The 22,714-nt window shown below is 39.9% G+C and overlaps 1 protein-coding gene across 50 annotated transcripts in view; it reads right to left on the reverse strand.

Moving 5' to 3' along the window:
* Nucleotides 1–22,714, reverse strand: part of EPB41L2 (erythrocyte membrane protein band 4.1 like 2) — a 210,971-nt gene that overhangs the window by 108,605 nt on the left and 79,652 nt on the right. For 22 of the 50 annotated variants that reach the window (XM_086316525.1, XM_086316522.1, XM_086316511.1 and 19 more), the window contains 2 exons: nt 2,980–3,443; nt 2,022–2,240 (listed from right to left, as the gene is read on the reverse strand). In XM_086316525.1, the coding sequence (XP_086172651.1) occupies nt 2,022–2,240; nt 2,980–3,429 (669 nt within the window). In that variant the 5' untranslated portion in view covers nt 3,430–3,443. Of the gene's footprint in view, nt 1–2,021; nt 2,241–2,979; nt 3,444–20,533; nt 20,787–22,714 lie in introns of those variants that run through there. The other 28 variants (XM_086316523.1, XM_086316516.1, XM_086316521.1 and 25 more) reach the window with 5 other exon arrangements.

Below are 22,714 nucleotides of genomic sequence, written 5' to 3' on the forward strand. Positions count from 1 at the left end.
ACAACTGTAGCTAAATGAATAAAATAAGTTCTACCTAACACTGGCACCCCAGTCCAGTACTCTTGCCTGGAAAATCCCATGGACGAAGGAGCCTGGTAGGCTGTGGTCCATGGGGTCGCTAAGAGTCGGATACGACTGAGTGACTTCACTTTCACTTTTCACTTTCATGCATTGCAGAAGGCAACCCACTCCAGTGTTCTTGCCTGGAGAATCCCAGGGACGGGGGAGCCTGGTGGGCTGCTGCCTATGCGGTCGCACAGAGTCGGACATGACTGAAGTGACTTAGCAGCAGCAGCAGCAACTAATACAAAGATAAGTAAGGACTATCAAGCACTGATCTTAAGAGTTCAGTGGTCAGGTTCAAAACTTTCACAGTCAAGGTCTGGAATCCTGATTCAATCACTAACTAGCTATGAAATTTGGGTAAGTTACTTAACCTCTTTAAAGTCTTGTATTCCTGATGTGAAGAGCTGACTCATTTGAAAAGACCCTGATGCTGGGAAAGATTGAGGCCAGGAAGAGAAGAAAATGACAGAGGATCACTTGGATGACCTCACCGACTCAGTGGGCATGCGTTTAAGTAAACTCCAGGAGTTGGTGATGGACAGGGAGGCCTGGCGGGCTACAGTCCATGGCATCTCAAAGAGTCGGACACGACTGAGCAACTGAACTGAACTGAAGATGGGGAATATCCATAATAATACCTATCTCATATAGAGTCTTGTCAGTATTACATGAGACAACCCATTTAAAGCTCTTGACATAATTCTTCAACAAACATTAGCTATTAGTATATGCCATAGTAGGCCCTAGTAGCTCAGCTGATAAAGAATCAGCCTGCAACACAGGCAATCCCAGTTCGACTCCTGGGTTGGGAAGATCCCTTGGAGAAGAGAATGGCTATCCACTCCAGTGTTCTTAGGTTTCCCTGGCGGCTCAGATGGTAAAGAATTCACCTACCATGCGGGAGACCTGAATTCGATCCCTGGGTTTGGGAAGATCCCTGGAGGAGACATGCCAACCTACTCCAGTACTCTTGCCTGGAGAATCCCCATGGACAGAAGAGCATGGCAGGCTACAGTCCATGGGGTCACAAAGAGTTGGACACAACAGAGCAACTAAGCATAACACAGCAAAGTACACATCATGTAAATAAAGTAATTAGGCTATGAAAAGTAACAAACTTTGGATTATCATAAAATTACAGGCATTAAATGCTTTTAAAAAATTACAATGACTTTGGTCAGCATCAGTACTAATCAACTATATGTTTTGCAAATCAAGAGTGTCTTTTAATTAAATGAGCTAGATTTTAAATCATTACCTGACTCAGGATGAAAACACTTGAGGTTAAACTGCTAAAATTTCATTACCCTGAAATTTCAACCTACTGCAATGTTTCTCAAGTGAAACGCTTATGGCCACAGGTAATTTCAAGCTATATAATGCCCTTTCGGAATGGACACCAGCCAATACACATGATCAATACAGCCTGACAGAACATCGGTCCTGCTTACCTTAAAGGGTCAGGAACTACTGTTTCTAATAGAAATAATGACCCTCTCCTGTGTTTTCGGAGAAGGCAATGGCACCCCACTCCAGTACTCTTGCCTGGAAAATCCCATGGATGGAGGAGCCTGGTAGGCTGTAGTCCATGGGGTCGCTAAGAGTCGGACACAACTGAGCGACTTCCCTTTCACTTTTTACTTTCATGCATTGGAGAAGGAAATGGCAACCCATTGCAGTGTTCTTGCCTGGAGAATCCCAGGGACGGGGGAGCCTGGTGGGCTGCCGTCTATGGGGTCACACAGAGTCGAACACGACTGAAGTGACTTAGCAGCAACAGCCTGTGTTTTCTTCGTTTTGGTTTTTTTTTTTTCCTTTTTAATGTTAAATTTTGACAACCAGTTCATAGGAACACAAAACTCTATTCACAGTGCCAGGCCACAAATGAAGGCAGAGGATACTTTTGTTGCCATCCCACACATCAAGACAGCTCTCCGCCCAGCACCTTGACTCACCTCCAGGTCGCAGCTGTACTCAGAGCCATCCAGGAGGGTCACTTTACACTGGACAGTTTTGGTCTTCTTGGGAGCTTTCAGAGAGGCCTTCTCTGCTCTTAGCTCATTGGTCTGCACTTCCTTTGTCTCCCTTTTTGCTGCTTCATCCATAAATTCTGCTTCCTGTAATTCCTTCACCTTCTCTTCTTCTCTCTCCTTACTTACTTCTTCAACAAGCTGCTGAGGGGGAAAAAAAAAATTAAATCCATAGTAAAGGTGACCAATTTGCAGAAGATGACACACACTAAAAAGAAAGATCTTTAGTAAGAACTGTGATTTATGGTAAACACTGTGAACCTGAGATTTTAAAAGATTTTGAAACTTTGTCAGAAAGGGTATTTCACCACATCTCTCCCCCAATCCACTGCCGATTTTCTTATTTTGCCACTTTGGCAACATCAGAATTAAATGAGTAAAAGAAACTATGTCCCAGCAATGACATTTAAATACCATGTTAAATAATAAAACTCCTAATTATAATTACATAACCATGGCAAAACTTAGGCTTCAACAGGCAACCAAAATGCATACACATACAAATCTACTTCTTCCTACCCCTTAAACACTTAAATAAATCAAAGATACAAAAGTGTGTATTATTTAAGAAGCGAGGTGATCCTTGCCTGAGAGTACTTGTCTAACCCTAAAATGAATAAATATGACTTTTTTATGATCTGCATATACAGGGGATTTTTTTTTTTTTTTTGCTTTATTTTGAAAGCTTTAAAAGGAATAACAGAATGTTGTGGTAGACCCTCCAAGATCCATATTCCAGATACAGTAAGCCAAAGCAGTATCTGAATACAAGAAATCTGGAAATGGTTCAAAACAAATCCGTTCCGTTAACCTGGTTATGCCATCAAAGCCTTCACTTCCAGACAATCACTTCTCAAAATACTTGTGTCTCCTGACTGCTCACCAGAGGTTTCTCTTCCTTGACGTCAACCTTAATCTCCTGTTGTTTTCTCTGAGCTGTTTCTTCAGCATCACCCTTGGCCCGCCTTTCTTCTTCAGGAAGAGATTCCTCCTTGTCTAAAACCTGTTCTCCCACAACAGGTTGGGCAGGCTCTTTTTTATCTCCTCCATCTTTGGCCGCTACTAAGGTATAGGACTTTTGTTTCTTAAGCCAAGGGGGTATGAATCGAGAAATCCCCCGGCTCTCAGACGGATCTTTCTCTTTCTTCTGGCGGCGTGGGCTACTTTGGCTTTCAGCTGGAGGAGATGATTGGGAACCTTTTTCCTCCTCTGGATCAGATGTCTGATTCTGCTGATTTTCTGCTACTTCTTTCGGTTTCTCCTTGGTTGCATCTGCTCCTAACTGGTCAGATTCCTTCTTCACTTCAGATGCGGAGCCCACTTCAGTAGTCATGGTCACAGCTTATTCTATAAACAAAACAAAACCACCAAGAGTTATTTTACAAACTCTCCCCATTTTAGTTTGGAGGCAAGGGGCAGGGTAAAGAAGGGTGGGGAGGGGAATGGCAGAAAGATGACAGGGAGAAAATACATTTTAAAAAAAAGGTTAAGACGCACAAGAGAAAATGGAGACTGCCATCCTTAATGTTTAGAAATCTCTATCAGAATCGAAGAACCAAAATAGCATCACAATAGACTTAACTGTGGTTAATTCTACAGTACAGAGAAAACTTCAAATCGTCAAGAGTTCTAGAAAAAGTAGTTATTGCTCAGTTTCATCTAGGTATGAAAAAATAATCCACTCCCCAAATTTTTAGGGAAAATTGCTTTTCTCTATACTTAGTTTTCCTCATTCACAATATTAAAGCTACTGATATTAAGCTACTCATAATGCTAGAAGACCCTGAGACATATTTCATTGCAATTTCACAAATTAAAATCAATATCTAAAGAAATGTTAGGTATAATAAAAATGAATTTTAAGTACTGGGTACCTAATTGTGAGAAAATTAAAATGAACACAAATATCTTTTTTGTTCCAATATTAAACCCCATAATTCACCATCACTATCCCAATGTAAGTTAGTCTTTAAGAAAGGCACTAAAACTATAATCAAAACTCCAAAATTCCATACCACCCGACCTCATACACAATTTTCTTAGTATATGTGATTATAGAAAAATATCTAGGGGTCCCAACTTAAACCAAATAAAGACATCATAGGAGTGAAGGAAATGCATCTAATATTCAATCCTTTTACAACTAATGAAAACAAAACTGAAATTAAATCTAAAAGTAACTCTTGGTCTAAAATTTACATAAAGAAAGAGGGACTTTCAAAGTATCACAGCACCACTGACATAAAAAAAAATCAGGCAGGCACAGGAAAAGATGTTCAACATCATTAATCAAAGAAATGCACACTAAAACCACAATACACCTGTCAGAATGGCTATCTTCAAAAAGAACGCAAATAACGAATGCTGACATGGATGCTGAGAAAAAGGAACTCTCAAACACTGATGCTAGGAATGGAAACTGGTGCGACCACTGTGGAAAACAGTACAGAGGTTTCTCAAAACTCTGAAAGAATTACTGTGTGATTCAGCAATTTCACTTCTGGGTATATATCAGAAAGAAATAAACAAACACACTAATTTGGAAAGAAATACACACCCCAGTGTTCACAGCAGCATTATTTACAATTACCAAGTCATGGAAGCAACCTCCATACCCATCAATAGAAGGATGGATAAAGATGCAGTGTATATAGACAATGGAATACTCAAGTCACAAAAAAGAATGAAGTTTTTCCATTTGCATCTGGAGGGTACTAAGCTAAATGAAATAAGTCAGACAGAGAAAGATAAATAATGTATGATATCACTTATATGCGGAATCTAAAAAAATAGATTAGTGAATATAACAAAACAGAAACAGATTCACAGATACAGAGAACAAATTAGTGGTTACCAGTGGTGAGTGTGGAGGGGGGACGGGCAGAATAGGGGTAAGGGATTAAGAAGTACAAACCACAGGGTACAAAATAAATAAGCTACGAGGATATATTATACAACACAGGGAATATAGCCAGTATTTTATAATAACTGTTCATGGAGTATAAACATTACAAATAGTGAATCACTATGTTGTACACCTATAACTTACATAATACTGTACATCAACTATACTTCAATAAAAAGTTTTTAAATTAAAAAAATGGGCAGGGACAGCAGACACTGCACGCTCTCCTTGCTTGCCCATGATGAAAGTACTCAAAGGCCTGGCGCCCTGACCAATGGAAAATTTCACAGCTATCTTCAAAAGTGGTACAAACTTGAAAAGTTCAAAAACAAAGTACACTGGATTTTTATTGTTTTAAGATTTATTGAAGTATAATTCACATACCATAAAATTCACCCTTTTAAACTATACAGTTAGTGATTCTAAGTATATTCAAAAACCGTTCTCTAATCCCAGAACATTTTCATCATCCCAAAAAGAAGCCCTGTGTCATTAATAGTTACTCTCCAACCCCCACTTCCTGCAGCCCATTGAGATCACTAAACTACTTTCACTTTGTATAGATTTGCCTATTTGACATTTCAAATAAATGGAATCATACAATATGTTGCATTTTCACTTAGCATAATGTTTTTAAGCTTCATCCATGTTGTAGTACGTATCAGTACTACACTTTTTAAAATTATTCACCTCTTTTGCAAATTATATATCTGAGGAGTCCAATATCCAAAATAAACAAAGAACTCTTTTTTATGTATACAAAATATACAAATAGGAAAAGGAGTACATCAAGGCTGTATATTGTCACCCTGCTTATTTAACTTCTATGCAGAGTACATCATGAGAAATGCTGGGCTGGAGGAAGCACAAGCTGGAATAAAGATTGCCAGGAGAAATATCAATAACCTCAGATATGTACCTTTATGGCAGAAAGTGAAAAACTAAAGAGCCTCTTGATGAAAGTGAAAGAGGAGAGTGAAAAAGTTGGCTTAAAGCTCAACATTCAGAAAACTAAGATTATGGCATCTGGTCCCATCACTTCATGGCAAATAGATGGGGTAACAGTGGAAACAGTGGCTGACTTTATTTTTCTGGGCTCCAAAATCATTGCTGATGGTGACTGCAGCCATGAAATTAAAAGACGCTTACTCCTTGGAAGGAAAGTTATGACCAACCTAGACAGCACATTCAAAAGCAGAGACATTACTTTGTTAACAAAGGTCTGTCTAGTCAAGGCTATGGTTTTTCCAGTGGTCATGTATGGATGTGAGAGTTGGACTATAAAGGAAGCTGAGTGCCAAATAATTGATGCTTTTGAACTGTGGTGTTGGAGAAGACTCTTGAGAGTCCCTTGGACTGCAAGGAGATCCAACCAGTTCGTCCTAAAGGAGATCAGTCCTGGGTGTTCATTGGAAGGACTGACACTGAAGCTGAAACTCCAGTACTTTGGCCACCTGATGCGAAGAGCTGACTCATTTGAAAGGACCCTGATGCTGGGAAAGATTGAGGGCAGGAGGAGAAGGGGACAACAGAGGATGAGATGGATGGATGGCATCACCCAGTCAATGGACATGGGTTTGGGTGGACTCCGGGAGTTGGTGATGGACAGGGAGGCCTGGCGTGCTACAGTTCATGGGGTCGCAAAGAGTCGGACATGACTGAGTGACTGAATTGAACAAAGAACTCTTGCAACTCAACAGTAAAGAACAAAAAATAATAATTTTTTTAATGGACAAAAGGCTTTGAGTAGAATTCCTCCAAAGAAAAAATGACCAATAAGTACCCGAAATGATTCTGAATATTATTAGTCATTAGGAAATGCAAATCAAAACCACTATTAAATACCACTTCATATCCACTAGTATGGCTATAATCAAAGACAAGAACACATACTGGTGAGGTTGTTAGAAAATTGGAACCCTCAACATTGCTGGAAAGAATGTAAAATGGTACAGCCACTTGGAAATCAGTTTGGCAATTCCTCAAAAAAGTAAACATGAAGCTACTGTATGACTCAGTGACCCCACTCCTGGGTATACACCCAAAAGAAAAGAAAATATATGTTTACCCCAAAACTTGTAAATGAACTTTTCTAATAATTCATAACAGTCAAAAAATGGAAACAACCCAAATGCCCACCAACGGATGGATAAACAAAATGTGGTACATCCATACAACAGAATATGAAGCAGTTTTGAAAAGGAATGAAGTACTGATACATGCTTCCCTATGAACTTGAAATCATCATGCTAAGTGGAAGACTGCTGCTGCTGCTGTTAAGTCGCTTCAGTCGTGTCCGACTCTGTGCGACCCCAGAGACGCAGCCCACCAGGTTCCCCCGTCCCTGGGATTCTCCAGGCAAGAGCACTGGAGTGGGTTGCCATTTCCTTCTCCAATGCATGAAAGTGAAAAGTGAAAGTGAAGTCGCTCAGTTGTGTCTCTTCGAGACCCCATCGACTGCAGCCCACCAGGCTCCTCCGCCCATGGGATTTTCCAGGCAAGAGTACTGGAGTGCCATTGCCTTCTCTGGCTAAGTAAAGAAGACAGATACAAAAAGCCACTTGTATAAAATTTCAAGAATAGACAAAGACAAGGAGCAAACTAGTGGTTGCAAAGGGCTAAAAGGAGTAGAGAATGGGGAGCAACTGTTGATAGGTACAGGGTTTCTTTCTGGGGTAATGAAAATATTTTGGAACTCGACGTGATAGTTGAACAACCTTGTGAATATACTCAAAACCATTGAATTGTAAACTTTAAAGGGGTGATTTCTCAATTAAAATATAACTTTTAAATTGTCATATACTTCTAATGCTGCTGCTAAGTCGCTTCAGTCGTGTCCGACTCTGTGCGACCCCATAGACAGCAGCCCACCAGGCTCTGCCGTCCCTGGGATTCTCCAGGCAAGAACACTGGAGTGGGTTGCCTTCTCCAATGCATGAAAGTGAAAAGTGAAAGTGAAGTCGCTCAGTCATGTCTGACTCTTAGCAACCCCATGGACTGTAGCCCATCAGGCTCCTCCATCCATGGGATTTTCCAGGCAAGAGTACTGGAGTGGGATGCCACTGCCTTCTCCATATACTTCTAATAGGCAAGCATAAAAACATTCACTTAGTCAGCCTGTATTTCATGGGCATAGGTCTTCCCTGGTGGCTCAATGGTAAAGAATCCGCCTGCTATGCAGAAAACCACCTACAATGCAGGAGAAGTTCAGTCCCTAGGTTCAGTCCCTAGGAGGGGAAGATCTCCTGGAGAAGGAAATGGCAACCAACTCTAGTATTCTTGCCTGGAAAATCCCATGGGCAGAGGAGCCTGGCAGGCTACAGCCCACAGTGTTGCAAGAGTCAGACACAATACAGAGACTAAGTCACCAACCACCACCACAATGTACCAAATACTAAGCACATGAATAAAGACTAGCTTCAAGGACAGTGGGTTATAGATGAATCAAAAGCACGCTGCTCAAAGAGCACAGGATGAACACTTAACCAGGATTAGGACAAGAGAGTTATCAGACAAATCTTTCTGCAAAAGTCAACATTTGAGTTGCTTTAAAATAATGGGTCAAATGGGAAACATGTGCCAGAAATAGGCAAGTGTGTAGAGACATGAGAATACTCCTCCCACAGGAAACTCAAAAGTACTGAACAGTAACACACTGTACAAGTGAAGTGGGGCCTTGTGAGTGGAAGGAGGAAGGTGAATTGGTGATGATGAAGTAGGAGAAACAGGCTGAAGCCAGAACACAAAAGGTTTTGCATGTCATGCTAAGAAAGGTCTGGAGGTGGATTTAAAAGCAATGAGAAGTCATATAAGAATTTTAAGTAGAGGAGTAAAGTAATCAAATTCATATTTGGATGAAATGAGAGAGAAGAATGAGATGAGAGGATGAGATACAGGATGAGAGAAAAGAATGAAATAGAAAGGTATCTAGGAGGTTGATACTATAATCTAAGCATGAGAAGATAATGGTCTACACTATGGTGAAAGCAGTTGGGTATAGGATAAGAAATGAATCTGATGGTCAAGACAAAGATGGAACATGACGTGGCATCTATCTGAAATCTGCAAGTCCATGAGAAGAAAGAGTCCAGGAAAAGTCCTAGGTCATGAGAGACTGAGATGATGTTAGAACCATTCATGGAAATAGGCAACACAGGAGAAGAAGGTCTGGCTGACACAAACTTGATTTTTAGTTTATTGTGACTACGAAGTCTGTGGAGGTGTTCAGCTGGCCACTCGACACCCAAGTCTTAAAGGGAGACCACATACACACTAGAGATACAGATGTGGGAGCTGTCGTCATGTGAGAGATGACTGAAAGCACAAGCGATAGGGACATCACCGAGGGGAAAATGTAGTTTGAGCTCCAAGGGCTCTGAAGAGAACCCTTCTAACCACCGATATTTAAGGGACAGGTAGAAGGACACAGGTGAGAAGAAATACAAGGTAAAACAAGGAGATCAGAGCACAGGAATGTCCTTGAGGGCAATGCTACAGAAGAGGGAATAGTTAGGTACCTATATTAAATACATGTCCAATCTTACATCTTATTTTTACGTGCATAAAGTTCAAAATCATGTCTTCCAGTAAGGCTCTTATATGAGTACTTGAACTAGCTCCATATTGCACAGAAAATCTTTTTTTCCTTCTTTAAGGTACCATTTTCCAGGTACCAATTAAGTGGAAAATACTATTTACATTGATCATGAAATGAGCAAAGCTGACTTTTGGCAATATTCTCTCATTACATTTGAAGAGCCAAATCAATGCCTTAGTAAAAATTAAAACAAAAATGCCTCATACTTTTCTAAGCCAACCAAGATAATTGGCAGTTCTCTAACTACTTTAGCTGTGAGAAACAATCTGGAGACTGATCAACTAAAGCTGATTTGGGGTCAAAATATTTCAGAAGCAATGAAATATAAAACTAAAGTTTCCACTATTATGTTAAAAGTATTCAGTTCAGTTCAGTCACTCTGTCATGTCCAACTCTTTGCAACCCCATGCACTGCACTATGCCAGGCTTCCCTGTCCAACACCAACTCCCAAGCCTTGTCCAAACTCATGTCCATCAAGTCAGTGATGCCATCCAACCATCTCACCCTCTGTCGTCCCCTTCTCCTCCTGCCTTCAATCTTTCCCAGCATCAGGGTCTTTCCCAATGAGTCAGTTCTTTGCATCAGGTGGCCAAAGTATTGGAGTTTGAGCTTCAGCATCAGGCCTTCCAATGAATATTCAGGATTGATTTCCTTTAGGATTGACTGGTTGGCTCTCCTTGCAGTCCAAGGGACTCTCAAGAGTCTTCTCCAACACCACAGTTCGAAAGCATCAATTCTTCGGCACTCAGCTTTCTTTATATTTCTTTATATTTAAAAGTATTACTATTTGCATTTTAATAAAAAAATCTATTACTGCTTAACGGGTCAGACATCACGTATATGATTTCTGCTTCTCAGAACATCCTACAGGGTAGGTATTAGCCCCATTGCACAGTAATAAATGGAAGAGTGACTTGTTAAGTTACTTGTTAAGTGACTTGTCTAAGACCAATGAATGGAGGACCACACAGCTGTATACACCTATATTCTGTAATGCAGTCACAGCTCCATTGTATATCAAAGACTGAATCAACCAGAGCCAAGGACTTAGTCCTCAAAAGAAGATTCACATCAGTCTATCAAAATGACTCCAGAATAACATGAATCTTTTCTGTGATTTGCTATGATTAGCCCAGCATGCATGTGTGTGTGTGCTCAGTTGTGTCTGTCTCTTTGCGACCCCATGGAATATAGCCCACCAGGCTCCTCTGTCAAGAGGATTTTCCAGGCAAAGAACACTGGAGTGGATTGCCATTTCTTTCTCCAGGGGATCTTCCCAATCAAGGAACTGAACCTGCATCCCCTGTGTCGGTAGGCGGATTCAGGTTCTTTACCACTACACCATGTGGGAAGCCCTCCCCTCCCCCAAATAAGAAATGTACAGAGGCATTCTCACCACAATGAAAACCATATCTGAAGGCTACTACCTGGCCATGTAGCCAGCATTGAGCTGATGGATCAAAACCAAAGACAAGGTGCTACTACAGCCACAAAGAGCACAGATAAGCCACACTGCAACACTAAGCCTCACAGAGCAGTCCTCTTCAAGCACAATGTACTCCCAAGACTTGTTTTAAGAATTTCAAAGCCGAGCAGTGTTGCCCATCAAAGGGAAATTACAAGATAAATTACAATGGAAACAGCTAATTGGATTGTAAATATTCAACAATAAGAGTGGATATAATTTATGTAAATAAATACATTCTTAAAATAGTTTCAAGAGATCGTGTTTAGATCAAACCTAAACACTACCTTCTTTGTTGATAAAAGTTTCTTGAACAAATTACCACCATCAAGAAAACATGATTATAGCACATCCATTCACCATAATTATCATGCCTGTACCACTCAGAGTTCCAAATGTGGATAAGCCTTTAAATACCACTGCCCACTAAAATGGAAACTCCTGCCATGGAACACAAGCCCTCCAACTAAAATGAAAGCCCCCTGAGGGTTGGGATCTTGAGATCTTTCTTTTAATTCACTGCTATGTTCCTAGCATCTAGACTGGCACATAAGGGACATCAGATAAATATGTACTGAATGAGTGTTGTCTGGACTAATACCTTCATTTTATCTTATCAACAAGGAAACTGAGGCTCAGCAAGACTCAGGCTGAGTCTGAGACTTTGCCTGAGATTACAAAGCCAGGTGGGCAAAGCCAAAACCAGAAAGCACTCAAACTCAAGCAATGCTCATTCCAATAAGCTTTAATTACAAATACCTAAAATCCATCATTAATATAGTTACATAACATACTAAGTAAAGACCACCCTACTTATCAGCAACCAAAAAGAACACTGCTGTGAACAGTCAGCCCATTAGACAGGCATGAGCTTTTGCCACAATTACCATGTTGGCAAGCTCCATCTGGGTTGATAAAAGCATTCATTATTGTAATAGCTCCATGAGAAAAAACACACATCATTTAACACAGAACCAAGCAGAAAACTATCATCAACAGAGGAGCAGCACAGGTTAGGTAAAGAGCTGTGTTACATGAAACTACTCTTTTTTCTGATGTTTAAAAAAGGAGGCAGGCTCCAAGGTGCTGTCACTACCACTGGCCTAAACTGTCTACCCTGTTATATTATGCTAACACCATTAGCAAAACACCAGCCCTTAAACAGTGGACAACAGTAAGCAAAGCCAAGCAAGAAGATACACGATCTAGACACTCCTACAAAGAACTTCAAGCTGAACTTCATGTTCATTATTGGGTCCAGATGTTTCCTTAAAACCTTTGGAGAACCAGCGCTACTCTAAGAGCCCTCACTGTTAATAAAATCCCTGTCCAGGAGGAAGAGGGCAGGAGCTGCTGCCCACTGAGTAGCTCCCAACCTTGGCTGAGATCACAAGCAACAGGAGGTCTTTGATTTCTATCGTTATCCCATTCGTTAGGGAAGTCAAGATTAACAGAATGGGGAATATGCATTTCTAAACTTGAAAAATGGGGGTACAAGTATGGAAAGAGGCTTTCCTTTGAGACAGGAACAAAATTGTGCAAGAAAGACAAAATTTAAAAATATTGGCAACGTGTACACAGTTCCAATTTGGTCACTTTCCAGTGTGACAAATCCTGTTTTTAATCCATCACTGTGACTGGGCAGAGGATATGGGGAGCCACTTTCTGATATACACAATCACTTTCTTATGTTCATCTCCCCAAACAGCCTGGATCCCAAGAAAAGGTCTTTTAATACACCTACTACCTTCCTTTAATGCTCTGAATGTGAGAAAAACAAAACAGCAATCCAAAAAAAGGAATGACCAAGCAGTCACCTAACTCTACTTAAGAAGTAATAAGAACGATGCTTCTCAAATAATTGTCAACATTTTTTTTTTTAAGGGGAGGAGGGAAGATGAGGAGGAAGAAAGGGAGCAAAGAAGAAAAATATCTGGAGAGGGAGAAGGAATAACAAAAACGGGCAGGCTGAGAGCCGACTAAAATTAATTCCTCTCCTTTGTAGGTTTATTTTTCTTCCGTGTCAAAAGGTCTAGAAAATACTATATCCCATATCCAAATACATACAACTACATTTCAAAGGGAATATTTGTTAAATTATCTATACAGTGAGGGTAAACAAGAGTTATTTTTTAAATAATTCAATGCTGCCCACCCTAGTTACCTTAATAACACATTACATCGTTTGTTTGGTTTATTTTAAAGGGATAAAGGGCCCATAAGAGAGACAGAACTATTTCTATAAAGATATAAGTAAACATCTGGTTTAAATTAAACCCACATATACAAAAGATATGAACTGTAGCCCTTTGCTAACTCAAGTCTAGGCAGGATCGGATTACATTCAGAGCATGAATTTCCTCCAGCCTTCCACTACTTTTTAACAGAACTCAAATTTTGTTCAGCTTTTCTCTTTTCCACATGCGTGCCAGTAAAGGCTGGCTCCAGGTCAGGCCACAAGGTAATGGCATTCTGGTGTAGGGTAATCATGGTAGTTCCCCATCCCTTTGCCAGGAAAACATGTAAAAGTCTGTTGGTGGGCTCCTGGGGAAGGACGCCTGTTTCTAGAAAGAGCCACAAGAAGAGAAGGCCCCTCTCCTAAAGACTGGGTATGTGATTCCCAGAAATGCTGTTACCATCTTGAATAATCCATGAGTGGGGAAGGCCTGGAGACAAAGTGGCATATAGCAGAAGGCACTGCAAAAGTTACAGAGAAGAGGACCAGCCTACTGTGCATGCTACTGGTGACCAGGTCCTGCATTTGAGCTTCCCATTACATGAGATAACATACTGCCCCTTGTGGTTTAAACAATTAAAGCAGGGGGTACAGTTACTTGCAATCACTATTAGTTTCTGCATATTCTGAGGCAAGCGTTAGAAACTAAGACCTAAGAAACTAGGGATACATAATAGTACCAGCTCAGACAATTTACTCCCCACTGGGTTTTAGAGCTCTCATGCCTAAAAGCCATGGTTGTCCAAACGTTCCACTTTTTCCAGATGTTCAATTTTTTAAAACCTAGTATTAGAGTTAATGGCCTTCCCTGGTAGCTCAGCTGGTAAACAATCTGCCTGCAATGCAGGAGACCCCGGTTCGATTCCTAGGTCAGGAAGATCCCCTGGCGAAGGGATAGGCTACCCACTCCAGTATTCCTGGGCTTCCCTGGTGGCTCAAATGGTAAAGAATCTGCCTGCAATGCAGGAGACCTGGGTTCGATCCCTGGGTTGGGAAGATCTCCTGGAGGAGGACATGACAACCCCTCCAGTGTTCTTGCCTGGAGAATCCCCATGGACAGAGGAGCCTGGCAAGTTACAGTCCAAGGGTCATAAAAAGTCAGACACGACTGAGCGACTAAGCAAAGCACGGCACATTGGAGTTAATATTAGAGAGATAAGCCATTAATTCGTCATTCTATCAACTCTACATAAAAATGAAACAAACTATCTTAGAGTTCAAAGTATGATTCCCCTTATTCATACACTGGAGAGGAGGGTATGTGAAAATCAAGGCATTATTCTCCACAATGTCCAAGCCCCAAAACACCTAAGATAAGTGCTAACAATCTGATTTGTTAAAACCAAGTCTCTGCTGTTCTCATTAAGAATCAAGTCAAGAAAGAAATCTGAGCAAGGCAAAGTCTTTTCCACAGGCAACTAGAGTCATCCTAGGAACAGCTGCCCTTTCCTGGAGCTCAGTATACCAGAGGCTGTGCATAAATCATTAAGGATCCCAAAGCTACATACCATCATTCTCATAATCAAAATGCACATAAACCTCGTCGTTTGGGGCGCTCCAGCCTCACACCCTCATCAAGGCGATAGAGACATTCAGAACGCTGCTGGCTCCTAGTTAATCAATTATGCACACTGAGTTGAGGGGTCAGAATTATCGATGAACTGTGTTTGCTTCAATTCCTTCTTTCAGGTTGGGCCCTGAATTTTTGTAAAGGCCAGAGCCGGAGCTACATTCCTTGCGTGCAAAACCAACTATAATCTTTGGATACAATAACATGATGGTTTGAAGATCAAGTCTAGGAACTGAAGAGACCGAGTTAGGGTTCCAGCTCTTGTCTCATACTAGCCACGGAACCACAGACAAGTTATTGAGACTCAATGAGTCTCAGTTTCCTCATCAGCAAAACAAAGATATTTATACATAAACACTGGGTGACTCTAAGGGTTAAATCAGATGCTATACATAAAGTGCCTGGCACAAAATAAATTCATAATAAATGCTGGGTCACAGTCATCACAGGGGGATTCTAAAAACGAAGGGACAATGTCTGTATCTTCACTAAGGATATTAATAGTAAGAACAGAAATAACAATACATAATGATAATATCAGCTATTGGCTGAGCACTCTTCTAGAGATTTTACATGAAGCAATTCCTTTAATACTCACAACCTTTGTGGGAGAAACTAAAATGACTTCCATGCTGCAGATGAAGAAGGTAAACAAGAATCAAGAAGGTAAATGAGGATCCACGGCGAGAGCAGAGCCACACAAGCAGTAAATGAACAGAAGAGCCAGGATCCAAACCCAGGCCATCCGGCTCCAAAGACTTCGGGCAATCCTGCCAGCAATCTCAAACAACTCCACTGTAGTGTAACCAGCATCTAGCACAATCCCTTAAAGTTCGTGATTTGTTGAAAAACAAAAATCCATAAACTATTACTACCATTCGGTGGTCTACAATCCAAAGCAACATGTTTTAACAGAGCCCCTGCCAAGTTTTACCCACTTTCAGGATGTGGGTTATATCAGCATCTTAGCTCCTTCTTTCAAAGGTTTTCTGAGGACTGTCATAACCTTTGTACCAGACATCAATAACAGAGATGAAAGAAGCCTGCTCTCAGCCTCATGGGGCACAGAAGTAGCGATATTAGCAGCAATACATATTTAAACCACTCGCCATTAGTTCAGAACGTTTGGTAATTTAAATTCAGAAATCACAACCAGTTTGAAAAGCTGACCGTGGTTTTCTTTACAACCACTGTTGTCATCTCTTCAGGAAGTCACACATGGGAAATCTTGGTTAAAGACTCATAAAACACAAACAGGTATCACGCTTTTTAAAGAGCACTTAATTCTCATTCTCAATTGTATTTGCTAGAAATATATTTGCTCTCTAGCAAAATTTAAGTAATTTGAATACAAAGCCTAATAAAACAGCCCTGGTTATAAATTTCTTCAACATCAAAACTCCAAAACAGGGAGTTTAAGGGAGACTGGACACAGGTATATGTATGGCTGAGTCCCTTCGCTGTTCATCTGAATCAATCACAACATTGTTAACAGCCTATACCCCAATACAAAATAAAAAGTTAAAGAAAAAACTTCCAAAATAAATTGTCAGCTGGGCTGACCAACCGTCCAATAGGGAAGTGACTGAAGGATGAGTAAAGAGTTAAGAGGAAAAAAAGAAATACAAAGGACCCATGAAATGTATGAACCCGTGAAAAGATGCTTACCACACACTCATAGTAAAATAAATACAGGCTAAAAATTTAGCACGGAAAAATCCAAAAGCTTAATCATGTAATCACTGAGCAAGATTATGGGAACAGAGGCCATTCTCAGATAATTGCCAGTAAAAGAGTAAATTGGGACAGATCCAATGGGAGTCAGTTTGCCAACAGCTATCAAAGTTCCAAATGCGTACACATTCTAAACCAGTTACTCTGCTTGTGGGGATGTATCCTACAGATACATCCGAATATGTACAACACTTACGCACTGATGATTCCCTATCACACTGCTTGTAACAGCACCAGATCAATGTCCATCAATAGGTGATACTATGCGACCTTCATACAACAGAATACTATGCAGCTATAAAGAAAAAGAGGAAGGTTTCCCCCTACTACAGAAATATCTCCCAGTTACACAAGTCCAAAAAGTAAGATTCAGATAGCACATTAGACATGCTGCACCTTGTGTGCTGAAAGTAATGTGTGCTGGAGGTATAAGTACGTGAATCCACATGTACATATCTGCCTATTTAAGCGTAAGGAAAACAGCAGTGATTATGGGGAATGGATGACGACCAAGTAGATGAGGTGCAGAGATGCAGATATGGAGACAAAGACACCACTGGGTGGACGTTTGCAAACTGAAGACTTAAATACTTTATTAAAGGAGGACAATACTTATGCATTAAAATATCGTATGCATTAAGTGAACCCAGCACAACTGGTCGGCTTTCTTGGAGACAACCTGAATGCCATACTGCCACAAGTGACGATGTCACCTTGACCTCTCACATAGCTCTGGCCTCATAAATGAACAGTCTGGGTGCAAAAGCCTTCCGATCTATTCCAGCTCAGCAGTAGCATTAAGACAGCCTAAAATAAAATTGATTTCTTACCATATGACCTTTAAGATTATCTCTGCCTTCTCAAAAGAATGATTTTTCCTAGCCTCCGATTCAGCATACTTTACAAACCCACACCTTACCCTGTATAGCCTGTTCTTGAAAGCAGGAAAAGCTCAAACACCTAAGCTTTTAGAGCAGCCAGACATCTTTTAAGAAGTACATCAAGTATTCATTTCATAAAAATAATAATAGCCCCTAGAGTTCCTTAGGAAACCTTGCCAGCTTTTTATCCTTCTCAGAGTGAAGCTAAAACAAAAATCTGTCTTTGCTAACAAAAATATTGGTGCCTACACAAGTAGGAAAAAAAAAAAAAATTAGTATTCCTTATTCTCTGCTGGAGGAGTTGGAACAGAGAACTTGGAAATAATTTCTCTGAAAGCTGAGGAAATGTTTTCAAAGGAGAGTAAAACAGCATGGGAAGATTCTTATTAAATTCCTAAGCTGGTCACACACAAATATCTCCAATCTTGGTCTGCAGCTTCTTCTTCATTTAGAGGGGAAGGCAGGAATAAAACTGGCTTGAGCAGCATGAGGATGTCGTGTTTCCTGTCCACCACTTCCCCACCCCGCTTCTGCTCCTGTGCTTCCATGAAGGGGGTACTGTTGTGCAAATAAGTAACTGCATGTTCCCAGTGCACTGGTAGGCAGCCGGTATCTTCTTGATAAATGTCTTTTGTGATGTTCCTAGTGTTCGGGGAACACTGCTTTGGACCACCATCATTAAACAGAATGTTCTATAGAGAAGAAAAATACACCTACTTGCAGTTTCTTCCAGTAATGTCATAACTAGGCTCCCAACAGCAAAAACACCACCAAAATTCTCATCTTGTCATAAGCGATATCAGGGAATACACGTCTGAGTCATCCCACAACCACCTTCCGCGAGGGATCCTTACGCAGCCCCAACGTAAAACTCACCTGGTATCAAGCAGTCATCTACAACCAGTCTAATATTATTTCTGTGTGAAGTAAACTCTAAATTCTTTAGCTAAAAAATAACAGTGGTTCAGGAGGCTTTTCCCAAATAAGCTAACAACAAATCCACCAAGGTTAACTGCACAGGATAAATGCACAGGCTGCAGACGCTGCATTTTAATAGGTCATAAGACAAAAGCCTGTCAAACTCAATCAACTCCCCACACTATGACAAGGCCACCAGGCTGGAGCCTACACTGATCTCGCACTTTCAAATCCTCTTCTCCATAAGCTTTGGAACGCTGCAGTTGACAGGCATAAATACCTAAACCTTGTCAAAAAATGGAATTCACTTTTGCAGTTTTGGTCGTTAGCTCCTCTATCATTTTACAATATTTACAGCACTGCCAAAGAGTTACGTCAATGCATAGCATGTATTCTTAAAATATGAGACTATAAACGGAACGATTTTTCTAGCTTAGGTAAGCAGATCCCAATGTGAAGGCCAGTCCTCCAGTTGGTCGGCTGAAGGTGCCATAGACCGTTAGCATATGGACCCTCCAAGCGTGATAAAAGCAACTTTCCCCAGGCGGGAAAAGCTGTAATTACAATGGAATTACAGACATGCCATCTGGAATGCTTGAAAACTTTTTTCTTTTCCCCAAGTAGTTCTACTGTGAGCATTAGTACATTCAAAACTACTTAGTCAAAGTTTTAAACGACTACTTTTTAGGTCATGCTGGCAAGGGACAAGCTTTCACTTTGGCTAAATATATTTGTTTCTTTGGAGGTAAGATTCTCAAAATGCAACATCTGTAAACGTGATTTGGTAGAGGAATCTACTGGAGAATATGCTAGGTATTCCAACCCTTGGAACCCACCAAAAAATTTCAAGCCAACACAATTTCAAAGTTTAAAATTTCCCTTTCCAACTTTCTTTGTGATCCAGCTATGATGTTAAACAACAGGTCATCAATATATCATACAACGTGCACTGGAACACTCCAAAAGAGACAGTCCATAGGGAAGGTGGGGGTCCTATGAACGACTGTCCAGGTCATCAGCATCAATTCCACAGACATTTATTCCTTCATCTGAGGTGTCAATAGTTTGAAGAGACAATTCTTTGTTAAACCTAAAAACAGAAAGCTTAAACTTCACAAGTATATATGTACCGCCCTCCCTCCCCCAAACACTCAGTAGTTTCCTCAAGGGTCTAAGAACATTCTGGGCAATGTCAACAGTAATGAAGGAACTTACAGATGTAGTCTGGCTATCACAATGGTACTGCTTTTCATTTTGTTAGAAAGAAGCAACCTAACAAGTTTCTTTTCGAAGGAAGGTTGTTAGGCAAGTAAATTATATCAAGAAGAAGCATGAAGAAGACTTTCTAAATTTGGATGTTTGAATCTGGGCAATATGGTGGGTTTTCACATTTCTTCAATGTGACAACATATTAAATATTCAGTAAAAGAAGTTGACACCTATTATTCAATTAATATTTACTTAGGCCGTGACAGCATTAAAACAATACATAATTCTTGATAGATCTTAATGACCATTAATCTGTAGATATCAAAAGTAAAAAGCAAATTCAAATCTCTGCTAGCTGTAATGTTCTTTAATCAAAGGAGGTAATTTATAAAATGTTTCATTTTCATGCTAATTGAAATCTATCATCTTTTAACATGTTAAAAAATAAGTGTATGCTATTAACCTTACATAGTCCTCACTGTGCTTTAGGAATGATTCATTTCTGTACAGTATATAGTACCACTGAATAAATCAATTGTGAAAGAGTAGAACAAATATCTAAAATCAGCTGGCTCCACTATTCTCATAAGTCAAACCTAAAAAGGCAATTATGGCAAAGATAACTTGACAAAACTCAACATTTGCCTTAGAAAATGCAAACAAATAGTCTAAAAATACATACACATTTTTCACAGGGCTTGGTTCAAATATAACTGAACATAATCCCTTGCCAGATAGTGCACATAATCAGATTCCATCTATTCTGTACTCTGTACATGAGTACTGTCCAAATTTTCAGTCTCCTAGATACTGACAGTCCAAAAGGCAAACTTTTTTCAAAAGCAAAAACAAGTATATACCCCCACAAACCTAACTGCTACAATAGAAATTTCCTAACACTCCCCGCCTCGAAATACATACGCAGTTTTATAGAAGTACATGGAGTCCGCTGTCTGCTGTTCCCTGTCATTAGAAGGCTGTGGAAAGAGGATGGAAATCCAGCTTCCAACTGCTTAATGAGCAAGACTGGCCCCACCCAGGCCAGACGCCGCTGAAGAAGGGCATGCTCAGTAGAAAAGCCCAGCGTGGTTCCAAGTTACTTCATTCCTCAGCTAGAAAGCCCACATGGGTCAAAGAAAAAGTCATCCTCTTGCTGTCTGTTCTATCCACTAAATGAAGAACACTTTACATAAAGAACAGTTCTAATGGCACAACTGTAATCCTATGATTATAACTGTTTACAATCCTACTACTGCTAGGCAATTTTTCCCTCCTTTTTTGTATCATTTTTACATTGCTTTGAATTTGCACCCCTCAACTTTGTTTTTATTTCTTGCTATTTTAATCCACCCTATAAATAGACACCAAAAGTACATGCATATAACATATAGTCTACTCATCTTTCTTGATAAAACTGGTATATATATTTTGATATAGAAAAGCCATTCAAATACATATATATTTCATTTTTATATACTGAAAACAGGACTATTTTGATTGATTTGTAGGAAAATTTCCTTATTCATTCACACTGTATTTAAAGGAAGGCCTGTTTCAATCTAGAATTATAGACACCATCATATTGTTACAAAGCTGATGAATTCTTATTTTATTATTATATTGCTATCCTAAATTGAGCAATGATGGATACAAAAGGTGAAATCCTGCATCCATTTGTCATATGAATACAAATACATATGGAAGCAAGGTAAATTTATAGTCACTAAAGGGAAATACAATTATTCTAAGATTCAGGTCAGAGAGCTTTGAAAAACACCAACCTTCCTTAATTCTACATTACCATCCCCCTACTCCCTTACATTTCCACATTAAATTCTGGTTGGTTTTTCCCATAGTATAGATATTTACATTAACCAATGAGGACCAAGATAGACTCTGCATCTAGGTATACATATTTACATCTTGACCCTGTTACCATACCACACTGCTCTCCTACCAAACAATTCTTAAGTCAATGAGTATTTTATGTTCACATTCACCTACAGCAGTCTTTTTAAAAAAAGAATTATTACAAATAAAACATTAGATAATTAAATGAACAAGATATCACTCATACCAACTAGGAGAGAAAAAGTAAGTTTTCCTTTAGAGGAACTTAATGAAAATACGTTTCAGTAGCAGCTCTGAAGAGATTAATCTGTCAAAATGAACAAACACAAACAAAGAAACTCATTCTATATAATGGAAGTAAACTTCACTATCCACCCACAAAGCTTTCCCTGGTTCACAAAACGGCAATTTGGTGAGTTTTTTAGTAGAGCATTATTGACTATGCCAAAGCCTTTGGCTGTGTGGATCACAATAAACTGTGGAAAATTCTGAGAGAGATGGGACTACCAGACCACCTGATCTGCCTCTTGAGAAACCTATATGCAGGTCAGGAAGCAACAGTTAGAACTGGACAGGGAACAACAGACTGGTTCCAAATAGGAAAAGGAGTACGTCAAGGCTGTATATTGTCACCGTGCTTATTTAACTTCTCTGCAGAGTACATCATGAGAAACGCTGGGCTGGAGGAAGCACAAATTGGAATCAAGACTGCCGAGAGAAATATCAATAACCTCAGATATGCAGATGATGCCATCCTTATGGCAGAAAGTGAAGAGGAACTAAAGAGCCTCTTGATGAAAGTGAAAGAGGAGAGTGAAAAAGCTGGCTTAAAGCTCAACATTCAGAAAATGAAGATCATGGCATTTGATCCCATCACTTCATGGTAAATAGATGGGGAAACAGTGTCAGACTATTTTTCTGGGCTCCAAAATCACTGCAGATGGTGACTGAAGCCATGAAAGTAAAAGATGCTTACTCCTTGGAAGGAAAGTTATGACCAACTTAGATAGCATATTCAAAAGCAGAGACATTACTTTGCCAACAAAGGTCCATCTAGTCAAGGCTGCGGTTTTTCCAGTAGTCATGTATGGATGTGAGACTTGGACTATAAAGAAAGCTGAAAAAAAAAAAGAAAGAAAGCTGAGCGCCAAAGAATTGATACTTTTGAACTGTAGTGTTGGAGAAGATTCTTGAGAGTCCCTTGGTCTGCAAGCCGATCCAATCAGTCCATTCTAAAGGAGATTAGTCCTG

This window comes from Bos grunniens, chromosome 9 (genome assembly GCF_055505025.1).
Source record: "Bos grunniens cultivar Pamir isolate PY7600 chromosome 9, Bosgru_T2T1.0, whole genome shotgun sequence".
Classification (NCBI taxonomy): domain Eukaryota; kingdom Metazoa; phylum Chordata; class Mammalia; order Artiodactyla; family Bovidae; genus Bos; species Bos grunniens.